At 42.9% G+C, this 22318-nt stretch overlaps 1 protein-coding gene across 8 annotated transcripts in view; it reads right to left on the bottom strand.

The window, feature by feature from the left end:
* The window catches only part of rgl2 (ral guanine nucleotide dissociation stimulator-like 2), a 92944-nt gene that overhangs the window by 19265 nt on the left and 51361 nt on the right, over positions 1 to 22318 (bottom strand). For all 8 annotated transcript variants that reach the window (XM_060900423.1, XM_060900422.1, XM_060900424.1 and 5 more), the window contains 7 exons: positions 19323 to 19538; positions 16516 to 16619; positions 7239 to 7323; positions 3145 to 3201; positions 2968 to 3054; positions 2855 to 2887; positions 2626 to 2747 (listed from right to left, as the gene is read on the bottom strand). In XM_060900423.1, the coding sequence (XP_060756406.1) occupies positions 2626 to 2747; positions 2855 to 2887; positions 2968 to 3054; positions 3145 to 3201; positions 7239 to 7323; positions 16516 to 16619; positions 19323 to 19538 (704 nt within the window). The remainder of the gene's footprint in view (positions 1 to 2625; positions 2748 to 2854; positions 2888 to 2967; positions 3055 to 3144; positions 3202 to 7238; positions 7324 to 16515; positions 16620 to 19322; positions 19539 to 22318) is intronic.

Below are 22318 nucleotides of genomic sequence, written 5' to 3'. Positions count from 1 at the left end.
ATACTTTTTTGCCCCACTGTGTGTATATATATATATATATATATATATATAAGTTATTATGCCTTCGCGTTGTGTTCCCGGCTTTTGCTCCGAAACCTACAAGGATGGGGTAAGTTTATTCAAGTTTCCCAGAGATCCCGAGCTGCATGCGAAGTGGGTGAAGCAAGTCAGGCGCACTCGTGACAAGTGGGAGCCCTCACCAACATCCGTCCTGTGCTCTGAACACTTCGATTTGGATTGTTTTGACACCCTTCCCAGCTTAAAAGAATCTCTTGGGTGTTCAGTTCAGCACAAACATGTGTTACTACCATCAGCAGTGCCTACACAGTGTTGCCAGATTGGGATTTTTCCCGCCCAGTTGAGCAGTTTCAAGTGCATTTTGGTGGGTTTTGAACATATTTTGGGCTGGAAAACGTCAGCAGTATCTGATACTGCTGAAGTTTTCCAGCCCAAAATATGTTCAAAACCCATCAAAATGCACTTGAAACCGCCCAACTGGGCGGGATTCCTCCCAATCTGGCAACACTGCCAGTATTCCGGAGGGGGTCTACTAGTCGCTATGCCGGATCCAAAGACAGTCCTCCTGTCAGAACATGTGTTGTGAAACGACATAAGATAAAGGTACGTAGAGCTATAGATTCTACATGATAATCATAAATGTAATCATAAAGTCGGCGTGATATCAGTCATGTATTTGCTTGTGAAAGCTTGCGGCTTTCATGTAACTGCCGCCTAGCAACGAGAGGCAAAGGGTAAAGAGGGGAGACTATCATAGATTCTATTCGGAAGAGATCAACACAATTCTAGACTCCCAGAAGAGGAAGAGCTAGCACTAGAGAGTTCACCGGCGTTTTCATGCGCCATTTCCATTGAGTAGAACCAGAGTAGAACAGCCAGTGAACCGCAGCGTGTTCTTCCGCTGACGTCACAACATGGCCGCGAGCCACGGACCCAGTTTTCTTGCGCTGTGCAATTAAAAGTTGGATATTTGCGTAACAACAGCTTCTTTTCACGTAATTAGAACAGAAATCTAACATGTTTGCCATGTTGTATAGTTTATTTAAGAAATTGCATAGAGTCATGTTCGTGTCATCAGCACTTTAAGTATGTGGTACAGACTCCAAACTTGTGGTCATTATCTCCAAACTTCTTAATATCTAGAACCTGTTTATTAATTAATACGCATTTTGAAAAATGATTTATTTCAAGGCCTCCCCCACTGCTTTCTGTCGCTCTGACTACGTCACAGTCACTGTTGCGCTGATTGGTCAGAGCGTTGGCCTATACGCACAGAGACAGTTTGAAAGACAGCGGGTTGTTCCTCCCACACCCTTCGGAAATGTCTACGGATCAAGGCCAGACTAAATATTCACATTAAGTCTGGCTTGCCAGGCTAGTGTTCTTCTGAACTTCTTCAATAATGACAGAAACATTAATAAACTGTTGACAACTTGTCAGTATCTTTATCCAAAGAAAACCGAACATAACTAGGTTTCCTGCCTCACTTCTCAGTCACCCTCTCAGTCTCACACTCAGTTAACTTGGGACAAAAAGTCATAAGTTGTCTCACAGCGAGACAACTTGCGTTCTGGCCCCCTGAAAGCTTTGTTACGTGATCCCAGACCTTACTGGTCTTCCTACGTGGCAGGACAAACAAATTCATTCTGCGCAGTCCGCGGCCTTTAACTTACGCGGCAAAATTATACAAAGCAACAAAGGCTGCCAATGCCAGCAAAGGAAAAATGGCTGACCTGCTTTTGAGTCTTTTTGACCAATCAGAACGCTGGATCAGCCAAGATCTCGCAATGTCTCGTGAGAGTGTGGCGAGAGGATCTCAAATCAAAGATGGCTCTGATTTCAAGTTTCAGCGCGGCATTTTATGTCTTTTCCAGTGCTAAATTTTCGTCTTTGTGGTAGGATTTACGCATCTTCAGTCACAAAATAAGCAGATACTTGGTGTAAATTTATATCGGTACAGTACCGGTACTTCATGATCTGGTATTTTGGACCTGTACCGAATCAATTTTCACGGTACAGTACCGGTACGCAGCCCTAGTTTTCACACACAACAGTCTGTAGAGTTTACACAGAAAAAAATGGTGCGAAAAACAAAAAACATTGAGTGAGTGAGTGACAGTTCTGTGGGTGGAAACAAACGCCTTGTTGATAAGAGAGGGTCAGAGATCAGAAAATGGACAGATTGGTTTGAGATTTTTTTTTTTTTTTGCCAGGAAGAAATTCACATATTAACTCATATAATCACTCTGTACAACCGTGGTGAGCAGAAAAGCATCTCAGCATGCACTCCTGCAGCCAAGAACAGGGATCTGAGAATCAACAACAAGCAGTTCCTATTAAAGTGGCCGGGGAGTGTATAGCTGTTTGAGATTGGACCGAATGTCAAGACGAATTCTGGTGAAGTGATGAAAGTGAAGCTCACTGTGATGTAACGTTCGGTAAAAACAAAGCTCCAGCCAGAGACAAGTTTTAAACCAATCAATGATTTGCACTACTTCTAGCCCCGCCCACTTGTCTCTGTTATGCAGTGGTAGAAGAAATGACGAGAAAATTCAGCAGTGAATTTACAGCGGTGGAAATCTAATGACTCATTAGATTAGCGCTCACCTTTCCTCCTCGGTCAGCGTGGGGACGCTGTGGTACCAGTACACGAAGGACTCGTCTGTTCGGAACGTGCTGTTCCTGCAGGACGACTGGAGGAGACGAATTTTGGCCAGAACCTCAAATTCCTTCAAAGACCAAAAAGAAAGAAAATAATCCATTTCCGCGCAAGATCTCAAAAATATGTTCTCAAAACATATTAAGCAACGAAACAGTAAAAAGAAATAAAACTCACTCGTCGCCGTTTGTCGAAGTTGATATAGCCATTCTGAGGGGAAAAAAGTATTTTTTATGAATATTTTATGGATATTTTCGTATCTGATGCGTTCTTCGTCCTGTTTGTCTCACCTCTAGTCTGTCTTTGACTGCGGCGTCCAGCATGGTGAGGTCGGTCAGGAAGATGCCCAGGTACGGCACGGTGCCCTGAGCACTGGACTGCAGAATAAAAACACAGTTTTACTCGTTTCTCTGCGTTTAGACGAGTTTAAAGTGGGAGAGTTTCAGCTTACTGGGATGATCACTCACCATGTGTCTCCTGTTGTTGATTTTAGTGTCTACGTTGGCAGATTTGGAAGTGCCTTCCTGTGCAAAACAAAGGTGTTTTCAACAAGGGGACGTGTGATACAGTTCTGATTTAATTCTGGATTCTGACTGGTCAGAAGGTGTGGATTCATTTTCTCTAACAGCAAGTAATCAGAGGAACTAAATCGTTTTAGTTCCACAGCATTAAATATCAGGCTTGTAGTACTCGAGTCCGACACGTGCCCTGATTTTAAAGGGGAACTGAAGGCAAATTTTTTTTATCATCAAAATTCTATTTATCTCACTTTATTAAATATCGGAATGCATTTTTGATCGCTATTTTGTCGCTGCTATAGCAAGTTCTGAGTGTTTGAAATATGCTCTGTAATATATCAGTCCGTATGTCAAAGCAATGGCCGTAAACGAGATTCGTTGAGACCTGCGCGAGACATCGTAGGACGGAAGTAAAACGTACAGCGGAAATCAAACTGACCAACATCTGCCAACGTTGTCAAAAGACGCGCGCGCCCTCTTTCGAATGCTGACGTAATCAAGCCGGAAGTTTTGTTTGTTTTGATAGCAATCAGGAAAGTTTAAAAAAAGTCGGCAGTAATCGACATTTAAACTAATTTTTGTGCAATATTTTGTTTGGAAAACAGTTTTCAAAATGGCGGCACTGACACCTGGCTGACGCTTCACGTTTCGAAGTCTCGCACAAGTCTCGTGAAGATCGCGCGGATAAGCGACGCCTGCCGTGGACCAAACGAACTAAATTCACCATGGCTAAAAACCGAATAGTATCATATTTAATTGCAATTAGTTGCCAATACAAGCCATGATATAAGGTTACTAAAACCGAAAACGTAATTGAACAACACGTTAATTAAGAAATAAAGCAAGTTTAAAAATGACTTCAGTTCTCCTTTAAAGGAACAGTCCACCGTACTTCCATAATGAAATATGCTCTTCTCTGAATTGAGACGAGCTGCTCCGTACCTCTCCGAGCTTTGCGCGACCTCCCAGTCAGTCAGACGCAGTCAGACGCGCGGTCACTCCTGTTAGCAATGTAGCTAGGCTCAGCATGGCCAATGGTATTTTTTGGGGCTGTAGTTAGATGCGACCAAACTCTTCCGCGTTTTTCCTGTTTACATAGGTTTATATGACCAGTGACATGAAACAAGTTCAGTTACACAAATTGAAACGTGGCGATTTTCTATGCTATGGAAAGTCCGCACTATAATGACAGGCGTACTAACACCTTCTGCGCGCTTCGGCAGCGCATTGATATCTGAGCTCCGTATCAATGCGCTGTCGAAGCGCGCAGAAGGTGTTAGTACGCCTGTCATTATAGTGCCGACTTTCCATAGCATAGAAAATCGCTACGTTTCAATTTGTGTAACTGAACTTGTTTCATATCACTGGTCATATAAACCTATGTAAACAGGAAAAACGCGGAAGAGTTTGGTCGCATCTAACTACAGCCCCAAAAAATACCATTGGCCATGCTGAGCCTAGCTACATTGCTAACAGGAGTGACAGCGCGTCTGACTGACTGGGAGGTCGCACAAAGCTCGGAGAGGTACGGAGCAGCTCGTCTCAATTCAGATAAGAGCATATTTCATTATGGAAGTACAGTGGACTGTTCCTTTAAGGACTCGTGACTTGACTTGGACTTGAGCACTGATGACTCGGACTCGTGCACTGACTGCATTCGGACTCGTAAATTGGAGACGAGGACTCAGATTTTTTCCTTATTTTTTGTAACATGCCATAATAATTTGCCATAAGATATTTATATCTACATTAATTTTTATACTAATTTTGTGCAAGAGAACGCGCAATCACCTGTTCATACGTCATGTTCAGGAACAAACTAACGTTAATGGCGCTAAAACACCTGGAGAGACGCCGCTAGGATTGTCCACTTTGCTTATACAGACTTCTCGTGCAGTGGGAAAAAATGCACTGCTGTGTGTTCCATATGTAGAAGAACTATCGAGGAGACGACGGGGACGACCTCGAACTTCAATCGTCATTTGGCGAGACTCCACCCAGAGAAGGAAGTGACATGCTATGGTCATTGCTCTGTTGATAGTGGGCGGGGCTTGCTGAGCAATGAACTAGCTTTTTATCTGTAGCCTGTTAACTAAAACGGGGCAGTCGAGCAGGAACGTTAGTCCAACACAGTAACAGAGACGCTTTCACATAAACAGACACCGTCACATGGTGCGGGAGGAGTCATGTTCTCGGATTTGACTCAATTTTCTTTAATAGGGGTGTGTTCACACGGCACATATTTGCATCGATGCTGCACCGATGTATTTTGTTGCGATATATCTTACACCGGTGTAAATTTTGTGGAGCGTTCACACGTCACAAACCTGCTTACTAGAGAGAAGCGTGTTCGCACCGGTGCAGCCCCACTTGCGTTCACACGGCAGTTTTTGCGACCGTGCTATACGATAGTAATAATGCAGAAATGAAATATGCGCATGCATGAAAATGTACTTCCTTTTCCCGGTTGTCATGGCATCACCAAGCGCCGGGAAAACAACGTGGATGAAGACACCAGTGTTGCCAGATACTGCTGACGTTTTTCAGCCCAAAATATGTTCAAATCCGCCAAAATGCACTTAAAACCGCCCAATCTGGCAACACTGGAAGACACGCAGTTCTGTTGTTGTTGATATTCGCCATTTTGGAAGCGCAAAATACCAGGATGCAAATTATGCAATGCCCGTATGTAATCAACTCTCCTCACGCGTAGCGAGTCTACCCCTGTAGCGTTCAGACGTCCCATTTTATATCGGTGCTGCCCCGCAAACTAGCATTTACTCCGGAGTCAATTTCTTAAACCACCTCCCGAGCAGGGTTAGATTTGCACCGGTTTAAGCAGCTTTCAGGGGCGACACCGGTATAACTTTGTACCGTATGAACGCTCTACCGGGGCAGCCCCGGTGCTACACCGGAGTAAAAGTTGCCGTGTGAACATGACTCGGACTTGAACACTGGGGACTCGAGACTGGACTCGAGGTTTAGTGACTCGACTACAACACTGTTAATTATTCTCTCCACATTCACTGGATGAGCAATCATGTGCTCTGATTGGCTACTCTACTACTAGGATATCAGCTCATAAACCGTGAGTAGAGAAAAACAAAATGGCGCAGCGTGTTGCTGAACCAACCGAGGACAAAATAAAAACTCTACTCCAAAACAAAACCCCAAAAATACAAAACAAAATATGGAATAAAAGTATTTGATGGTAAGAAGGTATTTTTTATTTCAAGAATTATTATCGCGTTTTTCACAAATTGTTCCTGTCATTTCGCCGGTTTGTTTACACTCTAAGTGGAAATTATTTTGTCGGACGTTTTGTATAAAGTTTTTATTTATCGAATTTGCACAAAATAACAATAAAAATGTTCCGTTTCTCAAACTCCAGTGAATGTGGATAGAATAAAACAGTTATTCCACTCAATCTGGTCGTACACGGATTATAACACGATCAGCTCATGCACGACTCGATTTCGTGGAATAACTGTTAAATGTAACTCCTGTATTAGTGGATATAAAAGTACGATGTGTCCTACTTTTTTACTCAATAAAAACTGCACTCATTGGCAAATTGCTGTCGTTTCAGAGGAATAAAACACTTCAGGACGTGCTCTGGTGTCGCAACAGTCACTCTGCAGCGTTTTGCTCTTTTTTTTTTTTTAAACCGAAGAAGTGCGTCCACGCAGGGAAGTGAATCCAGCGTTCCTCCCTCCTGCTTTTATCATTTTGTCGTTTAGTGAATCGATACAGAAACTGAGCGCCGTATGCAAAAATAACTGCACGCTCAGCTCATAAATCCGAAAGCTCCTGACACACCAGGGTGTTTTTCAGTCTGCGGATCACTCATGCTCACACATCAGCATTTCAAAGCGGGTATTTTTTCCTCCGTTACATCTCTGATTAACACAAAAAGACGCCGCCGAGGCGCTGCGTGTTATTCATCCGTTCACACGACGGATGCGTTTACGTCACCTCCGACACGGTGGGTGTAAATCCGTGTCATGGGAACGTAAGCCGTTGTGTCTGTGGACATGACTCACTTCTTTGAGCAGCTCTCGGCTCTGTGAGTAGTTGTCTTTCTCGGAGAAGATGGAGGCCAGTTCCTCGTAGCGCTTCATCGCCTCCCTGTCAGTGTCACAACACACACACACACAGCTCTTAGTCTTCCTGATTCCAAACCACTTCACATCAACTCACACATTTCTGAATCGATATATGAACGAATAAAAAAAATTAAATATGCCCCTCAAGCCATTCCGTGTTCCTGTTACACACTGACAGCGCGTTAAACTCTCCGACTGTTCGGTTATTCATGTTCAAGCACATTATTCAGGAGCCGATATGAATTATTCAACATCTACATTCAAAGTAATAACAGTCAGGAGCGTGAAGAATGTTCTGAAAAAAAAAATCACACCTGTAGTTTAAGGACGTGAATTAAAAACTAAAAGAGGGCGGAGTTTCCACGTTCAAACGATTCACTGCATTATTGAAATGAGCTTTGAAAAATCTTCCTCTTGTCAGTTTAACAGACTTCCAGCACTTCCTTTAAATACACTGTATTTGTTAAATAAATCACCTTCAGTGATAAGTTACAACCGATTTGCAGCTTTAAGACGATAAATAAAATAAATAACCCACGTTTTGAAAACAGACGGCTTAGTGGATGGAGTTTTTCTTCATCTCTAATTCCCCATCATCGCTCTGATCCTTTTATATTCATCATTTAATTACTGTGACGTGAATAAACAGTGTGAAATGATGACGCAAGATTAATAGTGCTGAATTAATATTATTATTGGTTAATGCAAGCTTTAATTAATATAATTTTATATATTATATTAACATTTCTAACCAATTCGATGAACTTAAAGCTAGACGGCCTATCAGTGAAATGTAGTTCCGTCTGAAATGTGGTGATTGTGATATCTGTTTATTTCTGTAATATCTCACAAAATATCAGGCCATTCTGTGGCTGGGAAGTTATTTAATTTGAAGGGATTAAAGCAAATAATGTGCATGAACTCGCTCGCTTGGCGCAGTCAAGCAGACAGAGGAAGTCCGTGTGCGCATGCGCAGGTTTCCCTTTGAGCGTGCACTGACAGTTCCATCATTCTGTCGCTAAACGAACAGCTGATCACACCGAGGTGCTCGCTGAGCGCCAATATTTATTACTTTGGTCCTGCGTTTCCTTTCCTTCGTATATAACATAACGTCTTTTCTTCTCGCTTTCTTTCCGTTCCTGTAGTCGCTCTTTCACGGTTCATTTGCACACTCACGTCCTCCATTTTTCTCTCCTGTTTCAAATTTGTATCCCACAATGGCTTGCGTGAACGGGGAAAGCCCACCACGGGATGCATAATGCATGACGTAGTATCTTGAATTGCGTCATGGTGAAGCAGGAAAAAATAGAGAATTTAGGGCCACGTGGAGATAAATTCATTAATTGTTCTATTTTAAAAAAAGAATAAAATTGGAAGCCTGTCATTTGAATTCAGTAGCTTTCGGTCAGGGGCGGCACGGTGATGTAGTGGTTAGCGCTGTCACCTCACAGCAAGAAGGTCCGGGTTCGAGCCCCGTGGCCGGCGAGGGCCTTTCTGTGCGGAGTTTGCATGTTCTCCCCGTGTCTGCGTGGGTTTCCTCCGGGTGCTCCGGTTTCCCCCACAGTCCAAAGACATGCAGGTTAGGTTAACTGGTGACTCTAAATTGAGCGTAGGTGTGAATGTGAGTGTGAATGGTTGTCTGTGTCTATGTGTCAGCCCTGTGATGACCTGGCGACTTGTCCAGGGTGTACCCCGCCTTTCGCCCGTAGTCAGCTGGGATAGGCTCCAGCTTGCCTGCGACCCTGTAGAACAGGATAAAGCGGCTAGAGATAATGAGATGAGATGAGCTTTCGGTCACTAAACAAAAATAATTGGGTGTCGGGGAAAATTCCTTTTATGACCTACACTTGAAAAATCTGAAAGGCAGTACAGCTTTAATAAAGTAAAACATTTTTAGAAACAGGATTTCTAACTGGCGCTCTATTTTTAGATCTAAGTAAGGCGTTTGACATGATTAATCACAACATCTTGCTTAATAAACTCACTACTGTTGGTGTTCGTGGTCAAGCACTGGACTGGTTTTGCAATCTGTCAAACAGATCTCAGTCAGTCACTATAAATGGTCCCTCTTCAGATATGATGGAACTATCCCTTGGAGTACCTCAAGGTTCGGTCCTTGGACCGCTTCTTTTTATTGTGTTCATCAATGATCTCCCAAAGCCAATTCATTGTTGCAAGGTTGTTCTCTATGCAGATGATGCAGCCCTGTTCTTTGCTGGTGAGTTACTTTTCAAGGAAAGTCTTCTTGCCCTCAATAACTGGTTTTCTCTTAACAAGCTGAATGTAAATTGTACCAAAACAAAAGTCATGTTTTTTGGTTCTAACCAATGACTTAAAAGATCTCCAAAGCCAGGATTGTCATTCGTAGGAGTTACAGATTCTTTCAAGTCCCTAGATCTGACCTTATGACCTGGCATAATCGTAGTGACGATCTGTCTGGAAAAGTAGCTACCGGTAAAAGATTAAACCTTTTGAGGACGATTAGAAAGTATCTCACTTGCCTCTTTTCCACCAAATCAGTTCCAGGGCTGGTTCGGGGCCAGTGCTGGTGCACAACTCGTTCAACTTGCGAGCCAGCTGAGAACCAGTTTGCTTTTCCATCGCTTGTGGTGCTAAGGGAAGCCACGTCATTACGTCGCTGTATACGTCAGTTACGTCGCTGTATATGTCAATACGTCGCTGTATACGTCAGTTACGTCGCTACGTTTGCATAAACCTTGGCGCGAATATCGAAGTAAAAACAACACGGAAGAAGCAGCAGCAACAGCAGCAGCAACAACAATAATAATAATGGATGACTTCGTGTTTATACAGCTGCGGCTTCTCGTCGCTTAAAAATGGCGATCTTTCGCGGTCTTGTTATTGTTGTTGGTCTTAACAACTCCGCCCCCCCGCTGACGTAAGCGGTTCTTTCCTCTGGCCCAGCAGAGAGTCGGTGCTAGCCTGGAACCGGTTTTTCTGGCCCCAGAGCCAGTTCTTTGTCAGTGGAAACACAAAACCCGGTTCCAAACTAAGCACTGGCCCCGAACCAGCCCTGGAACTGCTTTGGTGGAAAAGGGGCAACTGTGAACACGTGTAACTAGCTTCATGGTTCTTTGGTTCAGCCTCTTTACGAATACCGTGATGTGTTCTGGTCTAATGCTGACAACTTAGACAAGCCTCGACAGATTACTAAGGTTGCAGAAGAGAGGAGGAGAGGTGCCTGCGTTATTCTACAAAAGAAGACCAGAGAAGAACGATCTGAAAGCTTGTTCAGACAGTTGGGTTGAATCCCTTTCACTCATCGCTGGACTTTCTATAAATGCCTCAATAAATGTATTCTAATGCATGAAAGGACTTTACCCATCATACCTCAGGAACATGTTTACCTGCAATTCAGAAGTACGGTATAGAACTACAACACTAGAAACGAATCTAACATTCACATTGTCAAAATATCATCCAAGGAAGGTTATAGGTCGCCATATCAGACGCTCGCTGGTTGTGATGTGAAAATTGTCCATGCAGACGCTCATCTAAGTTTCCAAACCTGTCATTGCTTCACTCTTGAATATTTTCTATCATTAAAAAGCTTATAATCTCTGCTTTCCAAAGAAATGTATCTGGTTAAGATCTGTTCAGGGCTTTGGGAGGAACGGCAGGTTGAAGTCGGTACAACAGAGTAAAAACTCTGCTCGCGGGACGTCGGGAAACTGCCGCTGCTTTTTTTTTTTAGTCACGGGAAAGCGCTCAGGCTCTCTCTCTCTCTCTCTGTCTCTGATCGGTTTTCCACTGGATTACTCGTCAATATCAATCAGATCACTTTTATAGGGATGTTCTCTCGCTCTCACTGTTTCTGATGAAGGATTCAGCAAAATTTTTCGCCTGCTAGTTTTGATGTTATGATTCACGGGAGAGTTTTCATAGCTTTACCTACTTATTTTATCAAATCAAACTGATTCCTGTGAATAAATAACTATTTTAGAATATAACTGGAATTGTTTTGATGAAAAAGATTGAGATCTTAGTGGTCGGAATGAGATTTTAAAAAAACGGAAGTCAGAAACGCGAGTGTCAATTTCAGTTCAGTTAATGTGAATTGTTTATTGGATGCAGATCAGACAGTTTTTTCAAGGTTCACCTTAAAAGCTGTAAATATTAATTGAAATAATCATTTATATCCTTTCATATAAACACTAGTCGGCTCTACTGAGAAATACAAAGACCTACAGAGCACAAAGAGGGGATTAGAAATAATCTTTTATTGCTTTTTTATTTTGATAGAGAATGGTCGATGTGAGACATTCAGTGCTTATTGATACATATTTTATAATTAACACTGATTTCTCCTTCTTTGTGATGTATAAATGAGAGTTAAGATCAACTTTATATTGCACAAATAAGGTGAAACTTTGAAGAAGAGAGTGTACCCATTTAACATTTTACATAATTAGTATAATTAATGCTAATTAAATACTAATTTGCATAATCGTTTTTTACAAATTTTTCAAACTTTGTATTCTGTATACAACCGTCTATGTGCTGCCAATTTCCATGTAAATATCTTTAAAAATAGAAAAGTTATGAAGAAAAAAACATTTGATCTCATTGGTTAATGAGGCCCATTTTGGACCATGTGACCCTCAGACAGAATATTACGGCCGTTTTCGACAAATTCTGTCGGTTTTTTTTTTTCAACCTTTGATTTGTAATATCTCAAGAACGGATAAACGTATTTTAATTCTGTAAAAAGTATGTTGTTCTGAATTCAGTCAGAGCAGTTTCAAGTAAATTGGACTGAATTTGAATTTTCACCTGATCCTTCAAATATTCTGCTACTAAATTATTCAACAGTGTGGATTCTATAGATTAGAAACTCTTAGTGTGTTTAATAATTTTGCTCAAACTACTGGTTATGTCTCATCTCATTATCTGTAGCCGCTTTATCCTGTTCTACAGGGTCGCAGGCAAGCTGGAGCCTATCCCAGCTGACTACGGGCGAAAGGCGGGGTTCACCCTGGACAAGTCGCCAGGTCATCACAGGGCTGACACATAGACACAGACAACCATTCACACTCACATTCACACCTACGCTCAATTTAGAGTCACCAGTTAACCTAACCTGCATGTCTTTGGACTGTGGGGGAAACCGGAGCACCCGGAGGAAACCCACGCGGACACGGGGAGAACATGCAAACTCCGCACAGAAAGGCCCTCGCCGGCCACGGGGCTCGAACCCGGACCTTCTTGCTGTGAGGCGACAGTGAGCGCTAACCACTACACCACCGTGCCGCCCCACTCAAACCTCTAAGTTATTATAATTTTCACACTATTTCTTAAACTTTCAATTGTCAGTACAAATTGCTGTTTTAATATTTTTATCCACATTATTACATTTTGTTTTATTTTATTCATCATTATATATTTGCCTTAATACAAAGAGAGTGTATTAAGAAGGTGGAAAGAGTACTTTGAGGATTTATTAAATGAGGAGAATCCAAGAGAGAAAAGGTCAGATTCGTTGGAGACGGCACGTCAGGAAGCAGAGTTGGTTAGTAAGGATGAGGTGAGGGCAGCCATGAAAAGAGTGAAGACTGGGAAAGCAGTCGGACCAGATGGTATCCCGATTGAGGCTTGGAGATGTTTGGGTGAGACGGCTGTGGAATTCCTAACGAGATTGTTGAATAAGATCCCAGAGAATGAGAAAATGCAAAATGAATGGAGAAAGAGTGCGCTAGTCCCGATATACAAGAATAAGGGAGATGTACAGAGCTGCAGTAATTACAGAGGAATAAAATTGATGAGCCGCACCATGAAGCTATGGGAAAGGGTATTGGAGGCGAGATTGAGAAGAGAGGCAGCAATCTGTGAACATCAGTACGGGTTTATGCCAAGGAAGAGCACGTCGGATGCAATTTTTGCTTTAAGAATGTTAATGGAGAAGTACAGGGAAGGCCAGAGAAAGCTACATTGTGTGTTTGTAGACCTGGAGAAGGCATACGATAGAGTGCCGAGCGATGAGTTATGGTATTGTATGAGAAAGTGTGGAGTGAATGAGAAGTATATCAGAGTGGTGCAAGACATGTATGAGAACAGTGAAACAGCAGTGAGGTGTGCAGTTGGAACGACTGAATGGTTCAAGGTGAAGGTGGGACTCCATCAAGGATCTGCTTTGAGTCCTTTCTTGTTTGCCATAGTGATGGATAGCTTGACGGACGAAGTGAGGCAAGAGTCGCCATGGAACATGTTTGCGGATGATATTGTGATATGTGGTGAAAGTAGAAAGGAGGTTGAGGGTGTTTGCACACTTGGTCCCTTTCAGCCATCTAACCGAACTCAGATCGACGACTCAGCATTTTTTGCGCATATGTGAACACTCCAACCGTACCCAGACCCCTTTAAAGCGAACCGAACAGTACGGTTCGCTAAAAATCAACGGTACGGTTCACCTAATCTGCGCATTGTGAACAAAAAGCGCACCGGGTTCACGTCGCCTTTTTCACTGTAGTTTAACCTTCTTCGTTTGCCGTAGTTGGTCATGTGACTGTAGCAGGGAATCTCAACTTCCTTTTGGAAGCTGAATTGTTGCCAACATCAGACGGTTTATCATTTTTTGTCGCAATGAAGTTCTCTTAAGCCATGCCCTTCTTCTTTGTAGTCTCCTCAGCCGTGTTTTGTGCTCATAGATAGCTGGAATAAATTTATTTTCCTTAATCTGCACTATTTTGATCAAAGAATACAGCAGGGTAAGCATGGCAGCAGACATTTTGATTCAAGAGAAAATTACCCAGAATTCCGTGCACTGGGGGTCTGAGGGCTCTAGAGGACCTGGTGTGAACAGAAAGAGGACTGAGGCCCCATCAAAGCTTAACTGGACCAGAAAGAGAACCCAGTCCTCTTTGTAATAAATTCACAGTGTGAACACAAAAAGAACTGAGTTCTTTTTCTGTTGGTCCACTTTTTGGTCCACTTAAAGAGGACCGAGTCTGGTTCCTTTAAAGGAACAGTCCACCGTACTTCCATAATGAAATATGTTCTTCTCTGAATTGAGACGAGCTGATCCGTACCTCTCCGAGCTTTGCGCGACCTCCCAGTCAGTCAGACGCGCTGTCACTCCTGTTAGCAATGTAGCTAGGCTCAGCATGGCCAATGGTATTTTTTGGGGCTGTAGTTAAATGCGACCAAACTCTTCCGCGTTTTTCCTGTTTACATAGGTTTATATGACCAGTGATATGAAACAAAGTTCAGTTAGACAAATTGAAACGTGGCGATTTTCTATGCTATGGAAAGTCCGCACTATAATGACAGGCGTACTAACACCTTCTGCGCGCTTCGACAGCGCATTGATACCTTCACTCCTGTTTTCCCCCTCTCCCCCGCCCCCCTGACTAGACTGTGTTCCAAGGAGTGCAGGCTACTTGTCTTGGTGGTCACGTTGGTTGTATTGACGGAAGTTAGGGGGGGCGGGGGAGGAAAAAAAAAACAGGAGTGAAGGTATCAATGCGCTGCCGAAGCGCGCAGAAGGTGTTAGTACGCCTGTCATTATAGTGCCGACTTTCCATAGCATAGAAAATCGCCACGTTTCAATTTGTGTAACTGAACTTTGTTTTATGTCACTGGTCATATAAACCTATGTAAACAGGAAAAACGCGGAAGAGTTTGGTCGCATCTAACTACAGCCCCAAAAAATACCATTGGCCATGCTGAGCCTAGCTACATTGCTAACAGGAGTAACAGCGCGTCTGACTGACTGGGAGGTCGCACAAAGCTCGGAGAGGTACGGATCAGCTCGTCTCAATTCAGAGAAGAACATATTTCATTATGGAAGTACGGTGGACTGTTCCTTTAAAGGGGACCAGGTGTGAAAACACCCTGAGTTGGGGTTGGAGAGATAGAGGTATGCATTGGAACGAAGGTGAGCAGCAGCAAAACAGAATACATGTGCATCAATGAGAATGGGGATGAGAGTGTAGTGAAGATGCAAGGAGTTGACGTGAAGAAAGTTGGGTTCAACTGCGCAGGAAAATGGGGGCTGCGATAGTGAGGTGAGAAAGAGAGCGCAGGCAGGGTGGAGCAGGTGGAGAAGGATTTCGGGAGTCATTTGTGATCGGAAAGTCCCAGCGAAAGTGAAAGGTAAGATGTATAAGAGAGTAGTGAGACCAGCTGTGATGTATGGATTGGAGACCGTACCCTTAACAAAGAGACAGGAGGCAAAGTTGGAGGTGGCGGAGTTGAGGATGTTAAGGTTTGCGATGGGAGGTTGGACAGGATAAGGAACGAGCACATCAGAGGGACAGCACATGTGGAGAGCTTGGGAATTAAGCTAAGAGAGATGAGGCTGAGATGGTCTGGGCACATCCTGAGAAGAGATGCAGAGCATGTTGGAAGGAGAATGTTGAGGATGGAGCTGCCAGGCACACGAAAACGAGAAAGGCCAAAGAGGAGATACATGGATGTGGTGAGAGAGGACATGAAAGTGGCAGCTGTGGTAGAGAAGGATGCGGAAGACAGGGAGCAATGGAGACGAAAGATCCGCTGTGACGACCCCTAATCGGGAGCAGCCAAAAGAAGAAGAAGAAGAATGATATATTTGCCCTTAATTTATATTTATGTTATGCACAGCTTTCATGTAAATAAATATCAGATTCTGAAACCCTGTGCCTAATAAAGTTGCTTATTATTATTCTTAACATAAATCTGATCGGTTACATTTTGTTTATATGAATTTCTAGGAGAGCTAATAATTGTGGGCGGCACGGTGGTGTAGTGGTTAGCGCTGTCGCCTCACAGCAAGAAGGTCCGGGTTCGAGCCCCGTGGCCGGCGAGGGCCTTTCTGTGCGGAGTTTGCATGTTCTCCCCGTGTCCCCGTGGGTTTCCTCCGGGTGCTCCGGTTTCCCCCACAGTCCAAAGACATGCAGGTTAGGTTAACTGGTGACTCTAAATTGAGCGTAGGTGTGAATGTGAGTGTGAATGGTTGTCTGTGTCTATGTGTCAGCCCTGTGATGACCTGGCGACTTGTCCAGGGTGTACCCCGCCTTTCGCCCGTAGTCAGCTGGGATAGGCTCCAGCTCGCCTGAGACCCTGTAGAACAGGATAAAGCGGCTAGAGATGATGAGATGAGATGAGATGAGACTTTAACTGTGTATCAACAAAGTAAACTCCCCAGCCCTGGTGGAGACTCTGACAGCTCCTGGAGATTTTCTTGAGTCTGTGTGATCAGAGACGACTCACTCACCGGTCCGTCTCCTGCCACGTCTTCCTCAGTCTGTGGATGGGGTTACTCTGCAGCGCTGACACGATGGCATACAGTGACGAGAAGTTCTTCCTGATTCTGCACGCCTGCTCAGGAGACAGGAAAAAATAATCAACAAAAAATAAAGATATGCGGGGATCACATGAGTCCATGACAAGCACAGAAGATTTTCAGGGCTGTTCAGAAAAGTCAAAAGGAACAAATCTAGACATCTCCAAATAAAAAAAAAAAAATTACAAATAAAAAAACCCTCAACTTGGAATTCCTTCTCAGGACCCAGAGATGGACAAAGTCCCCAACGTCATTACTGAAGTCAAAGTGCAGAACCCGCTGTTCAAATGTGACTCCGATACAAGTGAAAGTTCTCCAGTCAAATTTTTACTGAAGTTAAAGTACTGAAGTACTCGCTTTTAAAAATACTGAAGTATTAAAAGTACATTTTCTGTCAGTGCATCGTTGTATTATTGCCACAACGCTTACAAAACCTAACGCCTCTACCAAAGACAGAAATGTGAATTCACAAAATGAACGCATGCTGTGCCATCATGGTGGTTTAACATTAAGCTAGCTAGTCAGTGAAGCTCCACCTGACATGTGAGCAAACTCTTTTCAAACTCGAAATCATATTGTGTAGCTAACGCTACTAGAAAATAAAGATTTCTACATTCTGTTTATTTGGTAAGATTATGCTAAAACATATTTCTGAAAGGACTTCAGATAAGTTAACGTTATTCATGTTAGTGTAACTCCGTGTTTACATGCTAACTAACAGTGTCCAAGTTAACTAGCTACGGTATGTGTTAACGTTAGCCGTGGACAAGGCTACGGCAACTTGGTCGGAAAATCCATAGAAAGTTATTTGACTAACCAGACTGCATAGCTACGTTTGCAACGTTATCGCTAGCTCTAAAAGCACAGACAACTTCATTACAAGCTTTCTCTTGGAATAAAACGTTTATATCCCTCAATATGCTTCCGCAGGTCGGACAGCGAGTTTTTGTCGGCTGTAATGTGGTTCGTTTTTGGCAAACAAAGCAAACATTTAAAATGAAACAAATTTTTAATCCTTTCAGAAAACTGAAACATGGGTTCGAGGTAAAGCCATGAGTGCGTGCGTTCTCCAGAAGAACCGCCTCCTTCCATTCTGCCATCAACTGATCGTGTTAAATAACGCTGCTGAGAAATCACTGAACTTGATTTTATCCAGTCTATGGACGTGACGTGACCCTAGTGATTACTGATCGGCTCTCAGTGTCACCTGCGAAAAAACCAATCACGTTTTAGAAAAGAAAAGAAAAAACATCCACTTTCAAAGCTGCTTCATAGTAACGAGTAACGAGGACCTTGATAGAAATGTAGTGGAGTGAAAAGTACGATATTTGTCTTTCAAATGTAGTGAAGTTAAAGTCAGAAGTTTCAAAAATAAAACTCAAGTAAAGTACAGATACTCAAAAAGGGTACTTAAAGGAACAGTCCACCGTACTTCCATAATGAAATATGCTCTTATCTGAATTGAGACGAGCTGCTCCGTACCTGTCCGAGCTTTGCGCGACCTCCCAGTCAGTCAGACGCGCTGTCACTCCTGTTAGCAATGTAGCTAGGCTCAGCATGGCCAATGGTATTTTTTGGGGCTGTAGTTAGATGCGACCAAACTCTTCCGCGTTTTTCCTGTTTACATAGGTTTATATGACCAGTGACATGAAACAAGTTCAGTTACACAAATTGAAACGTAGCGATTTTCTATGCTATGGAAAGTCCGCACTATAATGACAGGCGTACTAACACCTTCTGCGCGCTTCGGCAGCGCACTGATATCTGAGCTCCGTATCAATGCGCTGCCGAAGCGCGCAGAAGGTGTTAGTACGCCTGTCATTATAGTGCGGACTTTCCATAGCATAGAAAATCGCTACGTTTCAATTTGTGTAACTGAACTTGCTTCATGTCACTGGTCATATAAACCTATGTAAACAGGAAAAACGCGGAAGAGTTTGGTCGCATCTAACTACAGCCCCAAAAAATACCATTGGCCATACTGAGCCTAGCTACATTGCTAACAGGAGTGACAGCGCGTCTGACTGCGTCTGACTGACTGGGAGGTCGCGCAAAGCTCGGAGAGGTACGGAGCAGCTCGTCTCAATTCAGATAAGAGCATATTTCATTATGGAAGTACGGTGGACTGTTCCTTTAAGTACAGAACTCAAGTAAATGTACTTCGTTACTGTCCACCTCTGTCAGGAAGATCTCGATCTCTTCAACCCAGAGTTCAGCGTATGACGTCACGTCGTGTCAACATGGCTACTCAAATCATCAACAGTAAATAAAACATCACTTTACTTTGCTTAACTTTTTAAGAACGAAAGAACATAATCGTAAACTCATGATCACTAATGTTAGCTAGCTAGCTTATTGCTAACAAAACACAGACTTTCATACAGGCATCCATGACTGTTCCAACGTTATCGCTTGAAAAAATCGATGTTTCCCAGTTCACACTTCAGAGTTCAGTCGACTGCAACACGTGAGTTCATGTTATCACTCATGATGTCTATCATCCCAAATCACATACTAGTGCACCAAACAGTGTGAAAACAGTGTGCTCGGAGCTCTTACTTTCTATAATGAAGTGAATTCTGTGTAGAATGATGTCATATTTGGGACTTTCGGGAATTTTTTTTTTTTTGTCACAGCTAAACTGGTGTATAATCCGAACACATGGCCCGGATCGATAAATCCATTGCTAAGCAGAGAACAAACAACCGAGGATTAAAGTGCTCATGAAGTGCTCGAACCTCGGCGACACTGATCCATTTCTCCAGAAGGCGCGTCCTCTGCTGGGTTTTCAGCTCCGTCTGCCACAGGCACGAGGCGGTCACAGCGTTCGCCAGACGATTAAACTGTCGCACTGTGGCTCTGACCGACCAGCACACGCCCTCATGGCCCTTCTTATCTCTCTGAGACCACAGAGAGCCCAGACAGTGATACGGCACCAGCTTCAGAAACAGCTCCTGGAGGATCAGATTAACGCTGGAAATCAGCCAGAGATAAACTGCCTTCGTGTGAGGTGCTTTAACGAACATTATTTACTGCATGGCTTGAAATTAAGAAGCCGTAACCTCAGGCGTTAATCCATGATAAATAAAAGTAAAAATAATTGACAGTTATTCCACGAAATCGAGTCGTACTGTACACGAGCTGATCGCCAATTAGCTGCGTAGCACCGAGATTGCGTGGAGTAACTGTTTTATTCTATCCACATTCACTGGAGTTTGAGAAACAGAGCATTTTTATTTTTCTCAAATTCGATAAATAAAAACTTCATACAAAACGTCCGACAAAATCATTTCCGCTTAGAATGTAAACAAACCGGCGAAATCACGTCGCAATTTGTGAAAAATGCGATGATAATAATTCTTGAGAAATAAAAAAGATACGTTCTTAACATCAAATACTTTTATTCCATATTTTGATGTTTTTTTGGGGGGTTTTGTTTTCGAGTAGAGTTTTTATTTCATCCTCGGTTGGTTCAGCAACACGCTCCGCCATTTTGTTTTTCTCTACTCATGGTATATGAGCTGATATCCTAGCAGTAGAGTAGCCAATCAGAGCGCATGATTGCTCATATCCAGTGAATATGGATAGAATAATCACAAACGTAACCCCTGTAAGAGTTTAATGTTTGCTTAAATGGTAAATAAAGACACCTGGAAAAATAGAGTAAATTCATATAAACTACCGTATTTTCTGGACTGTAGAGCGCACCTGTATATAAGCCGCATCCGCTCTATTTTTAAAAAAAAATTTAAAAAAAGATATACAAGCCGCACCGGGCTATAAGCCGCAGATCTCTATGTTGAAAAATTAGATATTTACTGCATGTACAGAACGATTTTGTACTGTAAATGCACATGTATGTACCTGAACAGATTCTTTCCGAACAGTGCCTTTTAACACGGCAGCAACTTTGCTGATTAAAACGGAACAGAACCAAGAGAAAATAACCGGTATTTATTTACCTTCATTTCTCCTGTGTTTGAAACCACAAGTCACTTTAATCATCTTCGCTGGATTTGAAAATAATTACCAGTTAGTAATTTGTCGTGCGTGTTCTATCTGCTAAAGATCTGCTAATTCTTCTTTGCATTGATTTTTCGTCTATCTTATTTTTGATTCTACTTCCGGTTAGAGCGCCCCTAGCGGTGGAAGAAAAATCCACAGAATAGCCGCACCTTTGTATAAGCCGCATGGTTCAAAACCTAGGAAAAAAGTAGCGGCTTATAGTCCAGAAAATACGGTATTAAATTCATGAATTAAATTACAAAATGTACTCGTTCTTTAACTATTACTGTTAATACGGCTATTACAATTACTATTACTGCGACTAACTGCGATTTCTATCGCTACTACTACACTGCAACCCCAGTATAACAAACGCCTTGCTTCGAGGGCGTCCAAATAGTTCGTTATACCGAAAAGTTCATCATAGTGAAATGAACCCACTTGTCTCACCAAACACTTACGTTACGTCTGAAATTTTCGGCATATTCTCTCTCTTGATCACGAATTTCTCCTTCCGAGTCACTATCGCACTTCACTGACTGAGTTAAAGGATCACGAACGGAGGCGTGATTGATTTCTTTGTCTGTTTTGGAAATGACGGAGGTTACTGGCGTATTGTTCATTGTCAATGTCCGCCCGCTGACTCATTCTGTTTTCTAAATCTTCACCATTCAGTTCATTCCTGTGTCGCAAATCACTGATGATGCCATTTATGTCGTGCCGCAGGGCTTGGTTGAGCGGGGCGGGGGGTATAAAAACGCCACTGGTGCGCTTTAACTAGGCGTTAAGGTTCGTGGTATCAGCAGTCATTTCGTCAATATTATCAATTCTTTGATCTCGATAATTGTTAGTGATCAGCACCAAAATGAGGCTCGTTAAAGGTCCCATGGCATGAAATTTTCACTTTCTGAGGTTTTTTAACGTTAAAATGAGTTCCTCTGACCTTCTTAAGTCACCCCAGTGGCTAGAAATTTCATAATGTGTAAACCAAACTATGCCCGACATTTGAGAATGGCGCATCAAAACGGCGCGTTGATAAGCTCTTCCCTTTACTACGTCAGCAAGGGAGATGATCCCCACGCCCCCCCCTCTGGATTCCCACCCACTGTATGGATTGCCCCGCCCAGCTCAAAAGTTGCCACCAAACATGGAAGTTGCGCTGTACATGGATGTGACAGCACAGAAAGGAGTCTGTTTTTACTGCCGACAGGAGAGCCCCTGAAGACGCAGTGGCTTAATTTTATTTACTCCAATAATACGCCGTCGAGTCTACCTAAGACGGTGTATGTTTGTCGGAAGCATTTTCCTGAGGAATGTTTCCACAACTTGGGACAGTACAGGGCAGGTTTTGCACATCAACTGTCACTGAAGCCTGGGTCCGTACCAAGCATCCCTGCCGCATCAGCCACAAACACCGAACAAGTAAGTGTATAACTGTTAAGTCGTTTTGCCGTGTTTTAAAATCGGTGCCACGTTAGCCTTGCAAAGGCTACATTAGCTGTGCAGCTAACCGCTTCCTGCAGTTAGCCAGGTACTCTGCGCTACAAAACCAAAAAGCATGCAGCATGCTCTGTTATAATAGCCAATCAAAACAGTTTTTACAAAGACACCCACATTCTTTTTTTTAAGTCACTCGTTCATTTTATTTGTTTGTTTGTTCAGTAAAAACCCAAACATTTGTTGAATTTATTTTATTTCCTCGCGTCGCACCTTAATGACGTCAGCGCGC

The sequence above is a fragment of the Neoarius graeffei genome, chromosome 19 (assembly GCF_027579695.1).
Source record: "Neoarius graeffei isolate fNeoGra1 chromosome 19, fNeoGra1.pri, whole genome shotgun sequence".
In the NCBI taxonomy this organism is placed as follows: domain Eukaryota; kingdom Metazoa; phylum Chordata; class Actinopteri; order Siluriformes; family Ariidae; genus Neoarius; species Neoarius graeffei.
This window is presented reverse-complemented; position numbering and strand designations above follow the sequence as displayed.